Below are 19,422 nucleotides of genomic sequence, written 5' to 3'. Positions count from 1 at the left end.
AAGCAAACAGCACACAAAGCTTCGTTTACATCAATTCCCTCAGTGCGTGGGATCTGCATATTTTTTTCATTCTTAACAGAGTATACAAACTTGCTAACAACAAGCTCTTCTCAAGTTTATTAACATAATGAAATTCAGAGACAAGGGAAAGAAAAAGAAAAAATGGGGGGAGGGGTACTTATTACGTGTATCCTAGACAAGCAAGTCGCATTATTTTCAGAGTGCTTGTTTTCCGTGCATTGTGCTTGATGATTCAGTCAAATACCAGAGATGAGAAGCTCTTTGACGACACAAAGGCCTGGTGGGGAGCTACAATGCCCCGAAGTTTTATGCATGCGCTCGTCCCATCTTTATCTCTATGTGGAATTTTTAGTGCTGGTTTCCCCTCAGCAGTTATGGTTAACACGATCAAGAAAGAGGTAGAGGCACGCCAGGAGTGGGGCCACAGTGTACTGTGCATGGGAGAGGGGATCGCCCCCATGACAACCCCCCTCCCTTTCGGGCTGCCACTAGCCCTCACCTTGCTTTCACATTCAAGCTTTCCCTTTCAACCATGGCGCTCTTTTGGAGTCCACCTCCTGAAACTTTGTTCGGTGTGAAAAGGGGGAGAGGGGGGGGAGTTTCATCAGAAAGTTTTGGGGAGGGGTTTCGACCCCCCAATCCCCCCCCCCTTCCAAGTTCTTTGTCCAAAGCAATCTCCCCAAAGTATAATGTGATTAATGTATAGTGAGAAACCTAAAAAATCTGTTTGCACAATATCACCATTCCTTGTAGGAGTTCCTCACCGAAGCGATTGGACTAGGCTATAAAGTGAGCAAAATGGCTAGAGGCGGCTTGTTACTTGAGGTGTGCAATGAAGCGCAGTACAGCAGTCTTCCAAACCAGGGTTCGTAGCGGGGCTTGAAAACCTTGGCAACCCTTGATTTCTGAAATGTCATTTTCAAGGCCTTGAAAACCCTTGAATTTTTAAAGGGCCTGGAAAGTCCTTGAATTTGTACACTCAGCTAGGCTGAGCGAATTTTACTGAGCATCTGGCCGTGTTCAACGGCTGATGTTTAAATTCAAGCCAATCCAATCCCATGTGCGTTCTTATCGCTTGTGGCTTTGTTAGCTGCTGCAGTCCGCTCGCTAACTCTTGCCATGCCCGACTGTGCGGTGGTCAGCACGTTTCACTGGTTGTGAAGAAGCCTCGAGTTGTCTGCTATGCCGGAAAAGTGCAATTTTAAGCGGTCCTTGCTGGACCATGACAGCTATAAGCAGTGGGTTGCTCCGGACCCTGCGGACTCTCATCGTGCCAAGTGTAGGCCATGCAGCAAAGCCTTTGACGTGTCCGCTAAGGGTGAGTTGGCACTCAGAAGTTACATGAAAAGTGCGAAGCAGTTAGCAAATGTGAAAAGTGCAGCACAAAGCAGCTTGCTTAGAAATTACGCGACGGGCATTATTAGCGAGCAAGAGAAAAGTGTCATGCCGTCAACGTCATTGGACTTGCGCCATGCCTGTACAGGGAATCAACTTGTGACATACGCCAAGGTACTGTGAAATTTGAATGTGGCATCTTCCCACTATTCGTACAATTCATTGTCTCATACAAGGAAACTGTTTCAAAAGATGTTTCCTGATAGTGAAGTAATGAAAGCCTTCTGTGGCAAAAAGAAGTGCACATATGTCATATGTAAAGGACTGTGGCTGTATTTTCCCTCTTGTTTGCAGCGTAAAATAGAACAGTGCAGCTGTTATGCAATACTCTTTGTTGAGTGCTTGAATGATTACCTGCAAAGAAAGCAGATGGATATTCACATGCGATACTGGGATGCCATTTCAGAGCATGTAAGTACCAGGTACTATACATCTGTTTTCTTGGGGCACAGCACTGCAGAAGATATCCAGGAAAATCTTTTGGGGACCCTTGAATGTTTGCCACTTGCAAAAATGATTCACCTGTCTGTGGGTGGGCCCAATCTAAATCTGAAATTTTTGAAGAACTTGCAAAGCCACCTGCAAAATAACTATCAAGTTCAATGCCTAGAGTTGGGGACCTGTGGTCTTCATACAGTGCAAAATGCCCACAGGGCAGGTGTTGCTGCCAGTAAGTGGTGCCTTGATACACTCCTTCCAAGCCTCAGTTCCCTCTTCCATGATTCACCAGCACAGAAAGATGACTTTGCCTCTGTTACTGGCCAGGTAACATGCCCTCTAGCTTTGTCTCCCACCGTTGTGTTGAGCATGTAACTGTCATTGAACGGGCCATTCTTCTGTGGCCCGACATGGACAGGTATGTACAGTCAGCCAGAATGAAGCAAGTCACTTTGCTTAAGTATTTGACATTCCAACAAGTGCCGGATACTATCAAAGTTTCACTTTGCTTTTGAAATTGCAATATTCCAGCAATTTTTGACTGAATACCAAGTTGACAAGCTGCTGATGTTCTTTTTAGCAAAGGACCTTGAATGTCTTTTCAGGAAACTAATGATGAGGTTTCTGAAGGGCTCTGTGCTATCTGCATCTGCTGGAATTGTGAGCATCTTGAAGATTGACATTGACGATCCAAGAACAATGCAGTTCTCTCCATTTGCAAGGTGCTGCATGAGACCTATTGTCCACGCCAGCCACTGTATCACGAAATGAAAACATGTATAGAGCTGCCCTCAAATTTCGCACTAGGGAGTATCGTAATCGTTGAATTTTTTTTTCAGTGATGGAATATTTGGTCTTGGCCTTTATGAGTGTGTGACTCGAGTAGGTGACAACATATTCTGCATAGCTGGGTTTGTGTTGCGCGAGTACTGCACCAAGGCTCGCATCTGTATGTACTTCTGTAGGAGTGGGGGGATCATAGTTTGCTAGCTGTTAACATCTCCTCCGATACTCTGTGACTACGATCCCCCCGCTCCTATATAAGTACATACAGATGACAGTGGTGTCGGCCTTGGTGCAGTACTCGTGCAACGCAAACCCAGCTATGCAGAATATGTTGTCGCCTATGCGAGTTGGAAGGCTACATCACATTCAGTGGACCAACTGGAGACATCAGTGTCAGCTCTTAGAAGCCACGTTATAGGTGGTAAAATTGCACATAAAGCGGCGGAAGTAGGAACAGAGCCTAATGAAACTTCGAAGGGTCTTCAGCGACGTCAGTTAGGGGAAGTCGCATGGAGTTTTGTGGGGTCAGGGAGGACACAGTCTCAGGATGCAACATGGCCCAAGAGAGTCAATTTACGGGCAGCAAAACGACACTTCTTGATGTTCAGCTGAAGGCCAGCAGTTTTGAGGCATGCCAGAAACTGGTGGAGAAGGATGAGATAGCAGAAAAATTGGCAGAAATATCCAGGTAGCATAAACAGACATTATACTTCAGGCCACGAACGATATTGTCCATCATGTGCTCAGAAGTGGCAGGCACATTGCACAGACCAAATGGCATGACAGTAAATTCATATAACCCATCAAGTGTCGCGAATGCAGTCTTATGGTGATCACATACGGTGCCACCCTAAGGTTACACCATAAGAGCAGGAAGGCAGCACAACAAACTCGACTCTATAACTCTATAATGTTTTGCGGCGATAGCAGAGGCCTTGGACATTTCAACAAGCTTGCAGCTCTTGCCTCCAGAACTGCAGCACTTGGTTTCCTTCATTGGAAGGAGGGCGATGACGCAATGGCAATATTGAGCGGCGGCGCAATGATGGTGAACGACGGGTGCTGAAGTTCTAACAAACATTGCAAAAGTTTGGCGCCGGGTTCGGATCGGCCTTGTGGTGGGCTGCAGCCATGTGCGGTTCAGTGATGACGTCAAGACGCGGTAGGCTGCAGTGACAAAAGCATGCCATGTGTCCCATGCGACCGCAGGCGAAGCATATTGACCGGTTGTATCTTGCGGCCAGAAGTACTGAGGGGGCATTTGAGGCACAAGGAGTAGGGCTGGTCGTGGTGGTGTCTCATAGGGCAGCTGTGGCATTGTGTAGGGAAACTGTGGCATTGAGTAGGGGAGTGTCATTGGTCTGGGACCTGACGCGACTTCCATGTAAGTCAGTGGTGCAGTAATCTGAGGTTGCTGGTGTACTGGTGGGAGAACCTCTGCAACCTGTTCGTGGATGAACCCGCCGTGGTTGCTCAGTGGCTATGGTGTTGGGCTGCTGAGCACGAGGTCGCGGGATCGAATCCCGGCCACGGCGGCCACATATCGATGGGGGCGAAATGCGAAAACACCCGTGTGCTTAGATTTAGGTGCATGTTAAAGAACCCCAGGGGGTCAAAATTTCCGGAGTCCTCCACTACGGCGTGCCTCATAATCAGAAAGTGGTTTTGGCACGTAAAACTCCAAATATTATTATTATTATTATTATGGTCGTGGATGGTTTGCTGCATGGCGGAGGATGAAGGTTGGACAGGCTCCTGGTTGAGAGACCTCGAGCAGGGACAGCTGGTGGGCTACCTCTTCACGAATGAAGGCTTTGATGAGAGGCATCAGAGATCCACCATCACTGTGTTCGGGAGCACTCGCCAAGCTCAAAAGGGATGCTACTTGAGGAACAGTTTGGTGGGCAAGAGCTCGTTGCCTGCGTAATTTGTCAAAGATTTGGCAGCAGCTGACTACGGTTGCAACGGTGGTAGGAGTCTTAGCCAGGAGCATCTGAAAAGCATTATCTTTAATCCCATTGAGGATTTGCTTAATCTTATCTTCCTCAGCCATCATTTGGCTTGCATGTTTGCAGATATAGATATATATGTCCTGAATATATAGCTCGTGAAATTCTCGCCCGATTGTTGCGCTTGTTGGTGAAGGCATTCGATGCGAAGCTTTCTCACGGCAGGCTGGCCAAATACCTGCACAAAGGTAGCCTTAAATTCAGTCCATGTTGCAAAGGTTGCCTCGTGGTATCCGCTAGATAAAAAATACCATTGGTGAGCTTGATCGGATTGTCCCATTTGGTGTGGTTGCTCACCCGTTTGCACGACAAAAGCCAGTCGTCGACATCAGTGTTGGCGCTGCCGCTGAACCCAGCTGGGTCACGTTGACGAATGGCACTGCAGGTGACTGGACCATTTGGCAAAGTGGGTTGTTCACCGGCGTCATCTGGCATGGTGGTGGCAGTAGCGACGGGGAGAGTGCAGCTCTGGAGTTCCAGGCTAGGGACCCCAGCACCTCTACGAAATGCTATGGGGTTTATTGAGAGTTAGCAGGAAGCCATAAGCACAGTCACGTCGGGTCGAGTGTAGAGCAGCCGAGCCGTCCCAGCCAAAAGCAAGTGCAGGCTTCAGCGCCGAGGTGTCAGTCCTTTTCCTCCTCAGCAGACAAGTGGCAGGAGCGATGCTTAAGCTCTCTTCTTCATTGTGCTGATATTTAAAAGTGGGTGTGATCGTGTCATTGATTCGTCTGCCGACTTGTAATGGTAGCAAGGTAGCTTTCCTTCATGCAAATGTGATACCCCCACTTGTGCATGTGTTCTTTGTGTTATACTTATTTAGCAGCTGAATAAATGGTGCGTATTAGCCCTCGCTTCCGTTCTTGTAAATTTCTACACAGGGTACTTTCCAACTGTGCTGTAGAATGACGGTTTCCTACCACCAGCCTTGTCTGATATCACAGAATGGATTAAGCACTTTCCAGCCCGCCTTTGTGCCTGAAAGCTTGTCTGACCAGTTGCTGCAAAGGCAACAGCAATGTCCAGTGCTGATAAGAGGTGTGGTTAAGTAGCATCACAGCCACGGCTGTGCGGCACATGAATCTTTGCATGTTGTATTGAGTACCTCTTTCAGTTTGGAGCCATGCAAATATTTCTTGCCGAGATCAAATGAGGCTTGGGGCACTTGTAGGTGGGTAACCTGGTCTGGGCACAGCTGGGCTCCCGTTCCCGGCACTGGCCAGCTGTGGTGGTGGATGCTGATCTGTGTGGTCGACAGCCGGCTGCACCGGGCCAACTCTGGGTGTGCTGGCTGGCCGAGTACCGGGTCTCCCAGGTACGTACAGCACTTGAACATATCCAGCATCTGTTTATTTATCACATACTTGCAATGATGGCATTGCAGTGAAGGTGGACAAGATGAGGCTGTCAATAAAATAAACCAATTCGTACACAATATCAAATAGTAGTCCAAAGTTAGATGAAAACTCGTCAGGCAAGGGTGAGACATTGTCATATAAATTGGCACTAACCAACACGGGGTAATCTCCCTGAGATATACATGCGCACTCTGCGCCACCTAACACATAAATAGTCTCCCCCTCTTGCGCTCATTTTCATTGTGAACAAGGGACCTGTAGCGGTCTCGAAATGTCATATTATGTTTTATTTCCTTTTGAACCTTAGGTGAGTGCCAGTTTATTTGACAATATCAAATAGTACATATATTTACAACTCATTTGCAATGGTGAAGCGAATAGATCATTGGACACTCCCCAGCAACATCATGGGGTAGTGAACTACATGCTGTTTAGTCTGTGGAAAAAGTGACATTTTAAAATCTGCCTGCAATGAACTTCCTTCACTTTATTGGCATGATTTTAATGCAGAGATTAGTGATGTAGACTTGAATACCCACGTCAGTCTGTACCTGTTTTTGAGTGAAACATATTCGGGGAAAAAATGTCTCCATGTTTTCCTTTGATCTTGGAAGTGCAGGGCAACCTAATGCTGTATTTGCACTTGATGCACTAAGTCTAGACGTACATTTAAAATTCCCAAGGACAAATTGAACACCTATGTTTTGTCCTTTTTCAAACTTTTCTGCCTCGCATATTGTCCCACACTTTGCAGGCTTAGTATTCCAGCATAGCATTCCAGCATTCCTCGTAATGAAGTAAATTGATTTAAACCTTTATTTTCATGTTTTGTACATGAAGGATGGTGGGAGTAAAAACTACACTCAAGCAGCTTACCAGCTCCCACTACCCACAAAAGGGGCTACAAAGCCGTGGAATCTTGTTGAAGGAACACAAAAATAAAATGTGAATTAATTAACACAACAGTACTACTAGAACAACTAGACATGAATTTAGCAGGGTACAACAGTTATTGATTAAGCTTCATGATATAACATTAATGGAGGAACACCAAACAAGAATTAAAAACAAAAGATGCATTGTGAATGCCTCTACAACAAATTTGTTGGTACAGTGAAGGAAATTAGATTGGATTTGTTGCTTTACAACTGATGCACCCAGCACTAACACCACCTCTGAGCTGAAATGTGCATGTGGGTCTACACTGCAACTGTGGGGGAGGACTCTGCAGTAGCTATATATAGGTTAGCCCCCCCCCCCCCCCTCCACGAACGAAAAAGGATTGCAAGTTCAGTGTCAAATTTTGTGCAGTGTGTTTAGAAAGGAATGGAACAGCACGAAAGACAGAGTGACGACGGCACACAGTCTCCGGTCCAGGGTCCTGCAGTAGCTGCACGCAGGTCATCCTGGCGTGGAAAAGACCAAGATGGTGGCCTGGTCCCATGTTTGGTGGCCCGGCCTGGACCAGGACATCGCGACAATGGTCCAGGACAATGGTGCAGAGCTGCCAAATCTGCCAGGAGCATCAGCGGGCCTCACGTCATGTGGAAACCACCCCCTGGCTGTTCCCCCAGACGCTCTGGTCTTGGATGTGGGTCTTGGGGGGGCCCTTCAAGGGCCATTACTTCCTGGTGGTGGTGGGCACCTTTTAGAAGTGGGTGGATGTTCTACCTGTCACCGCTCCATCAGCAGGTGCGACCATTGCAGCGCTACGACAGGTCTTCGCCGCCCAGGGTTTGCCGGACGTCATCGTGTCAATGGTCCTGCTTTAGTCAGCATAGAGTAGCTGGCCTGGCTGACAAAGAACGGAATCTGCCGGATGACGTTCCCCCTGTACCACCCCGTTTCAAACGGTGCAGCCGAGCGGGTGGTGCAAACCATCAAGGACGAGCTCAAGAAGAGCCAGACTGGGGATCTTTGGACTCAGATTGCCTGGATACTGTTCCAGTACCGGACAACACCCCACAATGTCACTGGCCATGCCCCCTGTGAGCTCCTGCTGGGTCGTATGGTCAAGACACCCTTGGACGCCTTGTACCCGGACCTCTGATCCACAGAGTTCCTGAAGCAGCTGAAGCAGAAGCTGGCTGCTCACCGAGGGTGCCATCCCGGGCCTTTGCCGGAGTTGGGAGCTCCAGTTTTCGCTGGGAACTTCCATCCTGGCCCACCCTGGTCTGCCGGACAGGGGGTGTCTCCTGCCAGTGCCTTATTGCTGCTCGTCCGCTTGCCAGATGGGGCCACGTGGCACACGCACACCGACCATGTTAGGCCTCACCTCGGGACCTGGCTAGCACCCTCGACTGCCACTTCAGAGTTCCAGCCTGCAGGAGGACTAGCGGCAACACCAGTCGCTTCCAGCGGAGCACTGCCCACCTTGGAGGCGGCAAGCATTGCCAGTGGTGCAGCGCCTGTTGGCCCGGTGTCAAGTCCGGCACCACTCACAAGGCCGACCACTGCAGACCCTCGGGACTGAGTGAGGGTGGCTCAGGCAGCACCCGGCATAGCCACTCCCGGCCTTTCCAACACCGGTGCCCAGGCGGAGTACCCGACCGCGGAGGCCGCCGGACCATTACTCACCTGAATAGTAGGCACCGGCGACTTGGCTGGGATGGAGGCGAAGCCTCATACTTTGAACTTGGACGTTTTTTTGTTGACAAACACTGGGGCTAAGGGGGTGTAACAAGCAGGTGACGTCCCCTATGGCATAATCTTCATTGAGCCGCCAGGCTCGATGGTCTGTCGGGCTTGGTAGGCAACATTGGTCACCGCACCCCATAAACACCGACAGGCACAGCTGTTCGGCGGTCAGTCATTGTTCATCACCACCACGCTGTGGAGCATCTGTCTAACGGAGGATGCCTCGAGCCCTCCCTCATTCACGAACCCGGGCGGATCGTGGCAATATGTACAGGTGTTCTGTCACAATCTTAAGTTGGGCACTTCCTTAATAAAAAAATGCATGCATCCGGAAGCTCAGTTCATCGTTGGGCTTGTCGAGCCATCCTGAGGTCACGTCAGAAGAATGTGCAAGCTTTTAAATTGGAGAAGTGGCGCTAAATGCGAATCTACAATGACTGGCTGAAGGTGTTAGTTCATGAAGGTAAAAACCCGAAGAAAGACACGAGAAAGCTAAGATACTACAAAAAGTTAGCAGGATAGACTACGGAATTCATTTGGCAACGTACAAGGCTCACGTTACCTGAACAGCTGGCAAGAAGTTCCAAAGCAAACATGGTCACCATCTTGAGAGACGCTTGTATTCCTGGCACCGTAAGCGAGATCCTCGAGAAAGGCCCAAAATACAGTTTCGCGCTGCACCTCAGTGGGCAGCAACTCTTGACTGTAGCAAGAAACGTAGGGGTTAGAGGAGAAGAAAGTGAACGTGATCGAGTCATTAGTGAAGCTGTGGACTGCATCCTGAAAAAAAAAAAAAAAGCTGATTGTGGAGCGGCGTCCTGACCTCCGCTCCAGAGAATAGTGACTTGCTGTAAGGACAAAAAATTGGCCATTCTCCAAGTAAATAAAGAATGATGATTTGTGGTGCTACCAGAAAACCTGATGGAAGAGAGCGCTAATGAAGCTATAAACAAGAACTTCAAGGTGACCTACTTTAACCCGGAGAAACAAAAACGAGCAGCACTAAAACTGTTGAAAGACATGCAGTTGGACTCTGTAAAAAAGCGGGCAAAATCTTTTGAAAAGAATTACCTGGAAGCCTTCTTTATACGCAAGACCCATAAGCCTGAATATCTTTTGCGCGTGATCGTCTGAAGAAGGCATCATGGCAGCTCCAGGTAGGATGGATCCGGCAAGGGCACCTGAAGCGACTACCCGTCAAAGATCCCTTTGTGGTGAGGTGCTGTGATGACATTATCTTAGAGCTGCAAGATGGTCTGGGATCTGTAGCCACAGCTTTCTCATTAGACGTTGAAGACATATTATTCTGTGATGCATGAAGGCATTCTATGTGCTGTTGGTGAAAAAAATTGATGAAATAGGTGAAGTTCCAGAACTTAGTATGCACGAACTGCGACAATTTTTAAGCTTACTAAAATTTTACTTGGATTCGACGGCCATTAGTCACAATGGCTGTTATTACATTCAATGCACAGAAATCTGTATTGGTTTGTCAGTAGCACCAATATCACGGGATATTTCTTTTTTTTAGTGCCCTTTGACAACCGTGTTAATGTGGAACCAACTGGGAAATGAATCATTTGTGTATTTAGGTATGCTGACAATTATCTAATAGTCCTCAATCATTCATCAATTCTGTGTATTGACGATGCTGTAGTAGATTGTCTAAAAATTTCGAGGGGCTCAAGTTTACTTTAGAAATGCCTAACGACAACTGTATTCAGTTTCTAGATCTTAAAATTTTATTTTTGTCAGATGACCACGTATGCTGGAGATACAACCCAAGATCAAAGAAAAGTGTTTTGCCTTTCGATAGCGCACATTTGAAATTGATAAAGAGGGGCACAGCCACCATATGTCTTCAAAGTGCTTTGCAAAATCATGTTGTGTTGCGTGGTTCATGCAAAAGAGCAGGGAAGTTTCCAGGGGGCGAGCAACGTTTATTACCACATGTTCGTTGGTGCGTGGCTGGTCGAGATAAGCCTGTGGGCACATTGCGGTGCACGCCTTTTGTACCTTCCGTGCGCCTGCGCATTATTGACCTGATGACAAACTGCTGCACTAGGCCGTACACCACATCCCTCCCCTTTTATGTTGGCTAATTTAACAAGCTAAACTCCAGCTTGATATCTGTCTGGTGGTCGACGGTCTCTAGCCGGGTAGCATCTTGCACCCGCCGTCTGGATCTCTTGTGAAGCGGCAGGACCACTGGTGGTAGGAGTGGAGGAGGTCACTGGGTCGAAGCTTGGTTGAAACACCAGGAACTTGTATCCCTCCTTATTCAGGTGCCTCGCGGTCTGGATCCGTGGTCCCCGTGAGCAGCTGGTCCTTGTTATGACCCCAGGTGAAACTGCCTCTAGGTGTGGTAGCCCGAGCAGTAAAAGACAAAGGGCCAGACTGCCCTACAACAACACCAGGAACCCAATTTAGTCTTCCTCAATAATTGCGAGCCATCACTCGATCACTGCCTGTGATATCACGATCATGACACGGGCGAGCCATGGCTTGCTTGAATTCATTATAGGCAACCCTTCCTCCCACCACTGGCTTGACAACATCGAGTCGATTTTGCAGCCGTCGTCCTAGGAATAAGTTTACTGGTGACTCATGGGTTGTCGCATGAGGTGCGTTGTGATAGTTAAGCAAAAGCTTTTGAAGCCTCAGATGTAACGTGTCTGCTCCATTAGATTTACGAAGAGTGTTTTTAAGTGTCGGAATAAAGTGCTCTGCCAGCCCATTTGAGCTGGAATGATACGGTGCTGTAAGCACGTGAAAACAGCCCAATTCCTTCACAAAAAACTTGGAACTCCTCGTAAGTGAATTGCGAGCCGTTATCAGTGACAATGATTTCTGGGAAACCAAACTGCACGAACAGCTCTCTGAATCTGTCAACTGTAGGATCCGCCGCAGTCGAGTACGTAACAAACACTTCTGGCCACTTGGAGTGCGTGTCCACGACTACAAGAAACATGGCGTGCAAAAAGGGGCCAGCAATATCTATATGTACATGCTGCCACGGTGTTGTTGGCCAAGACGAAGGATGCAGGGGTGCTTTGCACGGCTCGCAACATTGTTCTTGACAACCTACGCAAGCCTTGACACCATGCTCGAGGTCCGTCTCCATGGACGGCCACCACACGTAGCTGCGCGCCAGTTGCTTGCTGCGCACGATGCCTAGGTGCCCTTCGTGGAGTTCGTCCAGCAGGAAGTTGCGCAACTTTGCCGGCGTGATCACTCGCATCCCAAACATGATGCAGCCTTGGTGAACTGAGAGCTCGTTGTGTCTGTCAAAAAAAGGCTTCAAATCTTTTTCAGTCACAGATGACGGCCACCCTACGCTTACGAAATATATAACTTTTAAGGCAAGGGGTCCCGAGCTGTTGTTCGGGCAATGTCCTGGCTTGAAACTGGCATTGGTTGCAACCACAAAGAATAAAAAGTTTCCTCTCTTTCTTGTGTTTCGTCTTTCACTATTGATAGATAGCGGGAGGTGCGAACAGAAATCTTCTTCAGCGTTCTCGCTTGACCTTCTGAAGATAAGTGAATACCGGTAGGCTGACAATGTGTCAGCCCGCCAGTGCAAACTCGCTGCGGCGATAGTCTGAATGCCGGTTGTCGGGCGTAAGGTTGTTTGAAGCGGTTTATGGTCAGTGACTAATGAGAATGAATGACCGTAAATGTAAAAATGAAACTTCTTAACACCAAATATTATTGCAAGGGCTTCTTTCTCGAGTTGGCTGTATTTCTTGTATTTCTGTATTTCTATTCAATGCGAGAGCTGTTGGCTTTGTGCTGTCATCATCTAAAACATGAAGAAGGACCGCGCCTAAACCATAGTGCGATGCGTCGCATGATAGCTACAACGATTTGCCAAAGTCGGAGGAGAGGCTAGCAAGCTCTTTATCTTGATAAATGCTTCATGGCAACATTTGTCCCAGCACCAGGGAGTGTTTTTACGTAGCAACCCGAAAAATGGTTGCACTACCGTTGTTAGGTTAGGAGGGAACTTGCCCGTAGACATTGACGACTCCGATGAACGACTGCAGCTGCTGCCTGTTTTTAGGGGGTGGAGCATTGAGGAGTGCCTCAACCTTTTCCGTCATTGCCAAGATGCCTTGTGTGCCGATTCTTTGTCCCAGGTAGCGAAGTTCATGTTGGAAAAACGAACACTTCTCATTCTTGATGCGGACGCCTCTTTTAAGAAGTTGTTTTAACACGGCTTCCAAATTGATAAAATGCTTTCCGTTATTTTTACCAGTCACCAGAATGTCGTCTAGGTAGCAGCAAACCCTGTGTAAGCCCTTCAGCATGATGTCAATTATTCTTTGGAAAATCCCAGGTGCGGACGAAATTCTAAATGCGAGTCAATAGCAAGCAACCCTTTCTGCGTATTCAACATGAGGTATTGTTTTGACGACTCCGACATGACCGCTTGTTGAGAGGCCCAGTTGAGATCAATCTTCGAGACATGCCAACCTCCTGGCAAGGCTATGAACAGGTCGTCTACTTTCAGTAAAGGGTAGCGGTCCACATCAAGGCACGGGTTAACGGTCGTCTTGTAATCACCGCAAATCCGTATGCTACCATCTTGTTTGATTACGGGTACTGCCGGTGTAGCGTATTCTGACGTAACCAGCGATATAATTCCCAGTTGTTCCATTTTAGTCAGTTCAGCGTCGAAAGCTTTTTCCAATGTGAATAGAACATTCTAGGCTTCTAAGAATCTGCTTCGTATCAGGTTTAAGACAAAGTTCGGCATGCTCTTTCATTATCGTGCCTATCGTCCCTAATTCATCCTTGAAAAGGGGTTGATTCTTCACCAGCAATGCGTCAAGCCTCTTTTTAACGCTGATATGAGTAGTAGTGCCTGACCTTGTAATGTTGTTCAGATTCCAGATTTTCACCCATTCCAGCTGGATGGCCCAGTAGAGGTGGTCTACGATGTAGAACAGAAGACTTACAAAATGGTCACCGTGCTGCGCATTGACTGAAGAGACTCCCTGGGGTCATACTAGTGCTCCTGTGTAGGCACAAAGTTTAACTGTAGTAGGCTCCAGTACAGCCGAAGGAACTGCATTGTTGACATGACGGAAACAGCAGCTCCCATGTCTAGCTCCACATACACCAAGATGCTGTCGATGGTCATCTGTACGGTGACAGGGTCGAGCTGAGCTGCCGACACGCCGTTTGGACTGAGGGTCAAAGCTTTCCGTGACACAACCGTCAGCATCTTCACATTCTTTTTCCCTGGCTTTTTCTTAGAAAATCTCTTACCACCAGTTCGGCATCTGTCTGGATATGTCTTGTGTCGGCAGCGGCAGGCAAGCGGGGGGCCCCGACCAGCTCGTCACATGACAGAAGGGAGGTGCGCCATCTAGCTAAACAGCTATAAAACATACATGTACGATAACACAGAGATCTGACAGGGGGCGACACTATACTACATCATCCCCCCCTGGAAACAAAGTACCGTATTTACACGATTGTAAGTCGACCCCTTTTTTAAAATTTGAAAGTCTGAAGTCGGGGGGTCGACTTACAATCGAAACCAAAACATGGCCCTGCCAAAAAAAGCCATACCAACGAGAGCTACAACGTAGTTACAAATTTATGTTTGCTCTATGGCCCTACCCGTATCTTTTCGCTATCCCGCGTGTTTGTTCGCTTTTCGGAAGGGTTTTTCAACATTTTTGAGAGTCTTACAGTGCATGCAACACTCATGGGGGGGGTGTCGATAGTTGATAAAAGCGCCGCTGTTCCCATTTGCGGCGGCACCCTCAGAACGGCAGCGCTTGCGGGGAGTATCGGTAGTTCATGGAAGAGCAGACACCGCTCGCGGGTTTCTCTTTCTCTGTTTAAAGGCATTGGTATTGGTTTGACTAACTTCTTGACGCGCTCCACTTCGGCTACGTGCTACTTCTACGCTTCCCCAGTCGTCAAGAGTGCTGCAGGCCCACTAATCTTTCGGCACTCGTTCACAGCAGCGTTCAAGAGGGCTGCCATCCTTTACGCCGCTGAAATGCATGATCGGTCCCTGCCAGTGAAGTGCGACGCGGTCATGAAATAATCCCGGACCTCCGCCTTAATTCGAAGGTTCTGCTCCACCGTGAGTACGAGTGGCTGGCGGCAGAAGACTGCGAAATTACGCCAACCGGACCTGTCAAAAGAGCCTCCCTGACGGCTGCGTGTGGTTGGGTGCATTTGGCGTGGGCTGCTGTTCTGCAAGATGTCCTGGTGCGGTCGTTTGCCAAATTTGAAATTTCGCTGGACCACGACACGCTGTGGAACCGCAGCAACGATGACGATGGCAGCACTAGTGAAGACGAGTAGTCCAATGACCATGTCAGCTACTAATAAATTTTCGTTATCGAATGCGCCCTCGGTTATTTTTTTTTTTTCCGGTCAAGCATTATGGGGGGGTCGACTTACATTTGAGTCGACTTACAATCGTGTAAATACGGTAAGCATACAGTGAAACGCGCACACAAGACGCGCACTTAAGTCCAAAGGCAATTTCAGTTCGTTCCCGCCCAAGTTCACACACACGCGCACCAGTCTTGGGCACCAAAACACAGGCAGTCACTCAAACAAAGTCCGACAAGGAACACGGCACAAAACTCACTGCACCGTAACAAGGAACACATTTTATACCTGTGTTAATGAAACATGTGAATTACCTGAGACGGCAATACGCTCTACATTCAAGAAACAATCATCGAGCCACGGAGGCCGTTTTCTGTCACGATGAGGACGCGTGCGTACCTCAGAAGAACTTTGAGGGTTGCGACGCGTATTGGTCGACTTTAAAGACCTAGTCGTCCCACTACTATTTCCCTCCCCCTGGTTGGACAATTGAACATGGGTGTCGCTCAAAGCTGGAGAGGGTTGCCCAGGAAGCTCCTCTCGAAGTCCCAACAAGCCCTGGGAGGCTATCGATTCCCCCACGGAATCTGAGACGACTGCTGACTGTGCAGACTCGGAAGTGATACAGTCAGACGCCCTACTTAGCTGATGCTTATAACTATGAGAAGACGCTGTCACTACAGACGAGTCATCGGAATGACTATCCAGATTTGAATATGAGTACAAAAAGTCTCTATCACTTGTACACAATGTACCACCTGCTGGATCCTTCATCACTAAGGTTAACTTAGACACATGCCATGTCTTCCCATCACTGAGTAGAAAAGTAGATGGTCCTATCTGGGCTTTGACTTTACGAGGTTTACTGTACTTAAAAAATCCTTTCCTCTTAAATCTTATTCTGACGGTGTCTCCCACCTTGACACGAGTTGCCTGAGCACTTCTACGTTTGTCTACATACTGCTTAGTTTGCCACTGTTTCTGCAAAACCCTTTCATGAACTTGAGACACAAGACTGTCCTGTTCCCGTAGATCTGCACAGAGCCGTATGGTTCCATCCTTCTTGCGCACCAGCACGAGTGGAGACACCCACTCAGAAGCCTCGACGCGCTCGATGACGTCGCAGTCCTCGAGACGTCGCAATTCATTTGTTACCTGGTCACGAAGAACCAGGGGTAGTCGGCGCAACTTTGAAGATACTGGTTTCGCATCTTGCTGCCGATGAATTCGGTGCACACAGTTGTTGACGAGACCCAACTCGTCACTGAAGAGGTGATCAAAACCCGGAGGCACACCTGTGGTGCTCTGTACTGAAGGAAGCGATGGTAGACGACATGTCAGCGACGTACCGTCGATCTGCATGCCCAAGCGTTGGATGGCGTCTAAACCCAGCAGTGATGTTCCTGTAGTCGTTACGTGGAACGTGACGGAGCATGACCTTTGGAAAAACTGGACAGTGGCTTGAAACAGGCCTTGAATGTTGATGCGTTGCTTGGAGAAATTTCTCAAGTCCACTGTTGGTTGTGACAGCCTGTGCTGTCGACCAAAGTTATTTCTAAAATCTTCGGCCGTCATGCATGACAAACGCTCCCGTATCCACCGGCAGTCGCATGGAGACGCCGTTCACTACGACCGGAACTTCCAAATCTTTTTTAGTTTCAAAAGCGCTTACCGTCAAGACAGATGTGGACGGCTGCCTTGCGGAAGTTGAAGACAGCGTCTCTGCGGAAGAGACGTGTTGAACAGTATGGGTTTTCCGGCATACTGATGCAAAATGGCCCAACGTGTGGCAGGCGTTGCACCGCCGGTTCCTTGCTGGACAATTCTTGTATGTTGCAATATGTTTCGTGCTGCCACACCGATCGCATGCACCACGGTTCCCGGAGGAGCCATGTGCGAAATGTCGGCCCTCTTGGCGGCTTCTCGGAAGAAGTCCGCCATCTTCACGGCCTCCCGGACTACGTCGGCCATCTTCATGGCCTCCCGGACTACGTCGGCCATCTTGGCGGCTCCCCGGAAGAAGTCGGCCATCTTGGCCCATCGACAGAACGCTAAGTTGAGATGCCTCGATTCTTCGTACATTTTCGGAGCCGAACGCGCGGTTCGCTCGATGCAAGGCTTCTAACGAGCATTCAATTTCTTCGGCCTTGTCCAGGGACAGGGTTTCGCCATGAGCTAATAACTTTTCGCGAACGCTGGCGTTCGCTACCCCATGTATTATTTGGTCTCGGACGCGCTCATTGTACGTTGTGCCGAAGTTGCACTGTACTGCCTTCTCCTTCAATGCGGTCGCGAATTCCAGGAATCCTTCTCCCTCGAACTGCCTTCGACTGGTGAATTCGTGCCTCTCCGCCAGAACATTTGTTGATGCGGCGAACAGCCGGTCAAGCCGCTGCAAGAGTTTCTGGAACGCTGACGCTGGCGGGACCGCATCACTTGACGTTGACGCTGCGCCGGTTGACTGCCTTTCTGCTTCGCTTGATGGTGACGCTGCGCCGGGCGACTGCCTTGCTGCTTCCTGCTCCTCGTCTGCAAAGTACTTTCGTTGTCCTTCACGCCCGAGAGCGCTGACGAGTGCGGACGCTCGTCGCGCATCCGTCCAGTCGCCACCGCCGGCCGCTTCGAGGTGGGCCTGAAAAATTTTTTTCCATCGCAACCATGGAATTAACGGTGGCCCGGGCACTTCAAGAAAAACGGGGAGGTTCGCCGTAAAAGACGCCATGCCTGGTAGCGTGCAGGAGACAGTGCAGAAAACAAGCCGGAGCTCGCAGCAGGAATGGGGCAAGGAAGAACAAAGGGGGCGAGAAGGCCTAGGCTCGGAAGCCTCGCGACGCCGAGTGCGTCGGCGGCGTTTGCAGGCCGTGCCGACACGTAAAGGACGCTTCACTTACAGAGCTCGTTGGTTTCCCGGGGCTTCGGTCGGAACCGCAGCGGGAATCCCATCCTCGTCGCCAAAAGATGTTGTGTCGGCAGCGGCAGGCAAGCGGGGGGCCCCGACCAGCTCGTCACATGACAGAAGGGAGGTGCGCCATCTAGCTAAACAACTATAAAACATACATGTACGATAACACAGAGATCTGACAGGAGGCGACACTATACTACATCTCTTTTTTCTATACTCTACATCTCTATACTACATCTACTCTTTTTTTGTTGCAGTTGAAACAGGTTGTGTCCAAGTGGGGGCACACTTCATTCCTTGTGTTTTGGCCAACCAGAGTGAAAACAGCTTTTGCATGTTTTCTGTGTCTCAGTTCGCACCTTGTGCACATTGCCAACTGCAGCGTCGCTGCTGCGTGCCTCAGCAGCACTCTTCTTAGCCGCTTCCATTGCCAGAGCCCGCTCCACTGCCTTCTGGAACGAAAGCTTGCTATCTTCTGTGAAAAGCACCCGCTGAATGTCTTCTTGTAGCAGGCCACACACGAACTGGTCCCTAAGGGACTCGTCACGGGCATTTCCAAACTTGCACGTTTGCGGCAGTTTACGAAGCTCGGCAACATAACTAAATATGGACTCACCTTCCCGTTGGCACCGGCAGTGAAACTTGGCCCGCTCTCTAATGACGGACGACTTCGGGGACAGGTGGTCACTCAAAACTTTCTTGAGGACTTCAAAACTCTTTTTAGAAGGCTGTTCTGGTAAGGTTAATGATTTCAGCAACCCATAGGTCTTGGGACCGATCATGCTCAAGGAAGCGTGTACCTTGTCGCTGTCAGGTACTCGGTTGACAATTGGGAACGACGTAAGCCGTTCCTCTTACGAAGCCCAATCGCTGGCGGACTTGTTGAAGGGTTCCAGCTGGCCCAGTCGCCCGGCAAAGTGCATCATTGCGGCCTTGGCCCCAGCCATGACGACAGTCACTGGCTTCGCACACTGCAAAAAGACAGTCTTCTTCACTGAGCGAATTTTGAAAACACTTGCCTTCCAAACTGAAGAACGACGCCTTCAAATCCCACCCTCACCGCCAGTTGTCGTGGTGCATGGTTCATGCAAAGAAACAGACAAGTTTCCAGCGGGTGAGCAGCGTTTATTGCCACATGTTCGTTGGTGCGTGGCTGGTCGAGATAAGCCCTCAAGAACGTCGCAGCACGTGCCTTTTATATGTTTTGCACGCCTGCGCATTATTGACCTGATGAAAAACTGCAGCACTAGGCCGGACAGCACACATGTGTTCACCAAATTGAGCATAGTGGGTCTAGCCAAGTAGACAGATTGAAACATGCAGGTTTTCCAGTGTCTGTCATTTCATCTGTCTGTGAAACATTGCTTCAAAAATATAACGGGGAAGGAAGTGCCCAACTAAACATTGTGACAAAAGGCCTGTACATATAATCCCATATCTCCATAAAGTTTCACATAATTTGAAAAAGGTCCAAGACCGACACAATGTCAATCTAGTTTTTCAGCACCTTGTAAAT

At 48.9% G+C, this 19,422-nt stretch overlaps 1 protein-coding gene across 4 annotated transcripts in view; it reads left to right on the top strand.

Annotated features, from left to right (window-relative positions):
- Positions 1–19,422, top strand: part of LOC142568011 (DNA (cytosine-5)-methyltransferase 3C-like) — a 394,257-nt gene that overhangs the window by 22,022 nt on the left and 352,813 nt on the right. For all 4 annotated transcript variants that reach the window (XM_075678102.1, XM_075678101.1, XM_075678103.1 and 1 more), the window contains exon 2: positions 5,818–5,961. In XM_075678102.1, coding sequence (XP_075534217.1) covers positions 5,818–5,961 — 144 coding nt within the window. The remainder of the gene's footprint in view (positions 1–5,817; positions 5,962–19,422) is intronic.

Source organism: Dermacentor variabilis, unplaced genomic scaffold (genome assembly GCF_050947875.1).
Source record: "Dermacentor variabilis isolate Ectoservices unplaced genomic scaffold, ASM5094787v1 scaffold_15, whole genome shotgun sequence".
Classification (NCBI taxonomy): Eukaryota; Metazoa; Arthropoda; class Arachnida; order Ixodida; family Ixodidae; genus Dermacentor; species Dermacentor variabilis.
Note: the sequence above shows the minus strand (reverse complement) of the source record. Positions and strands in the feature narration are given on the sequence as shown.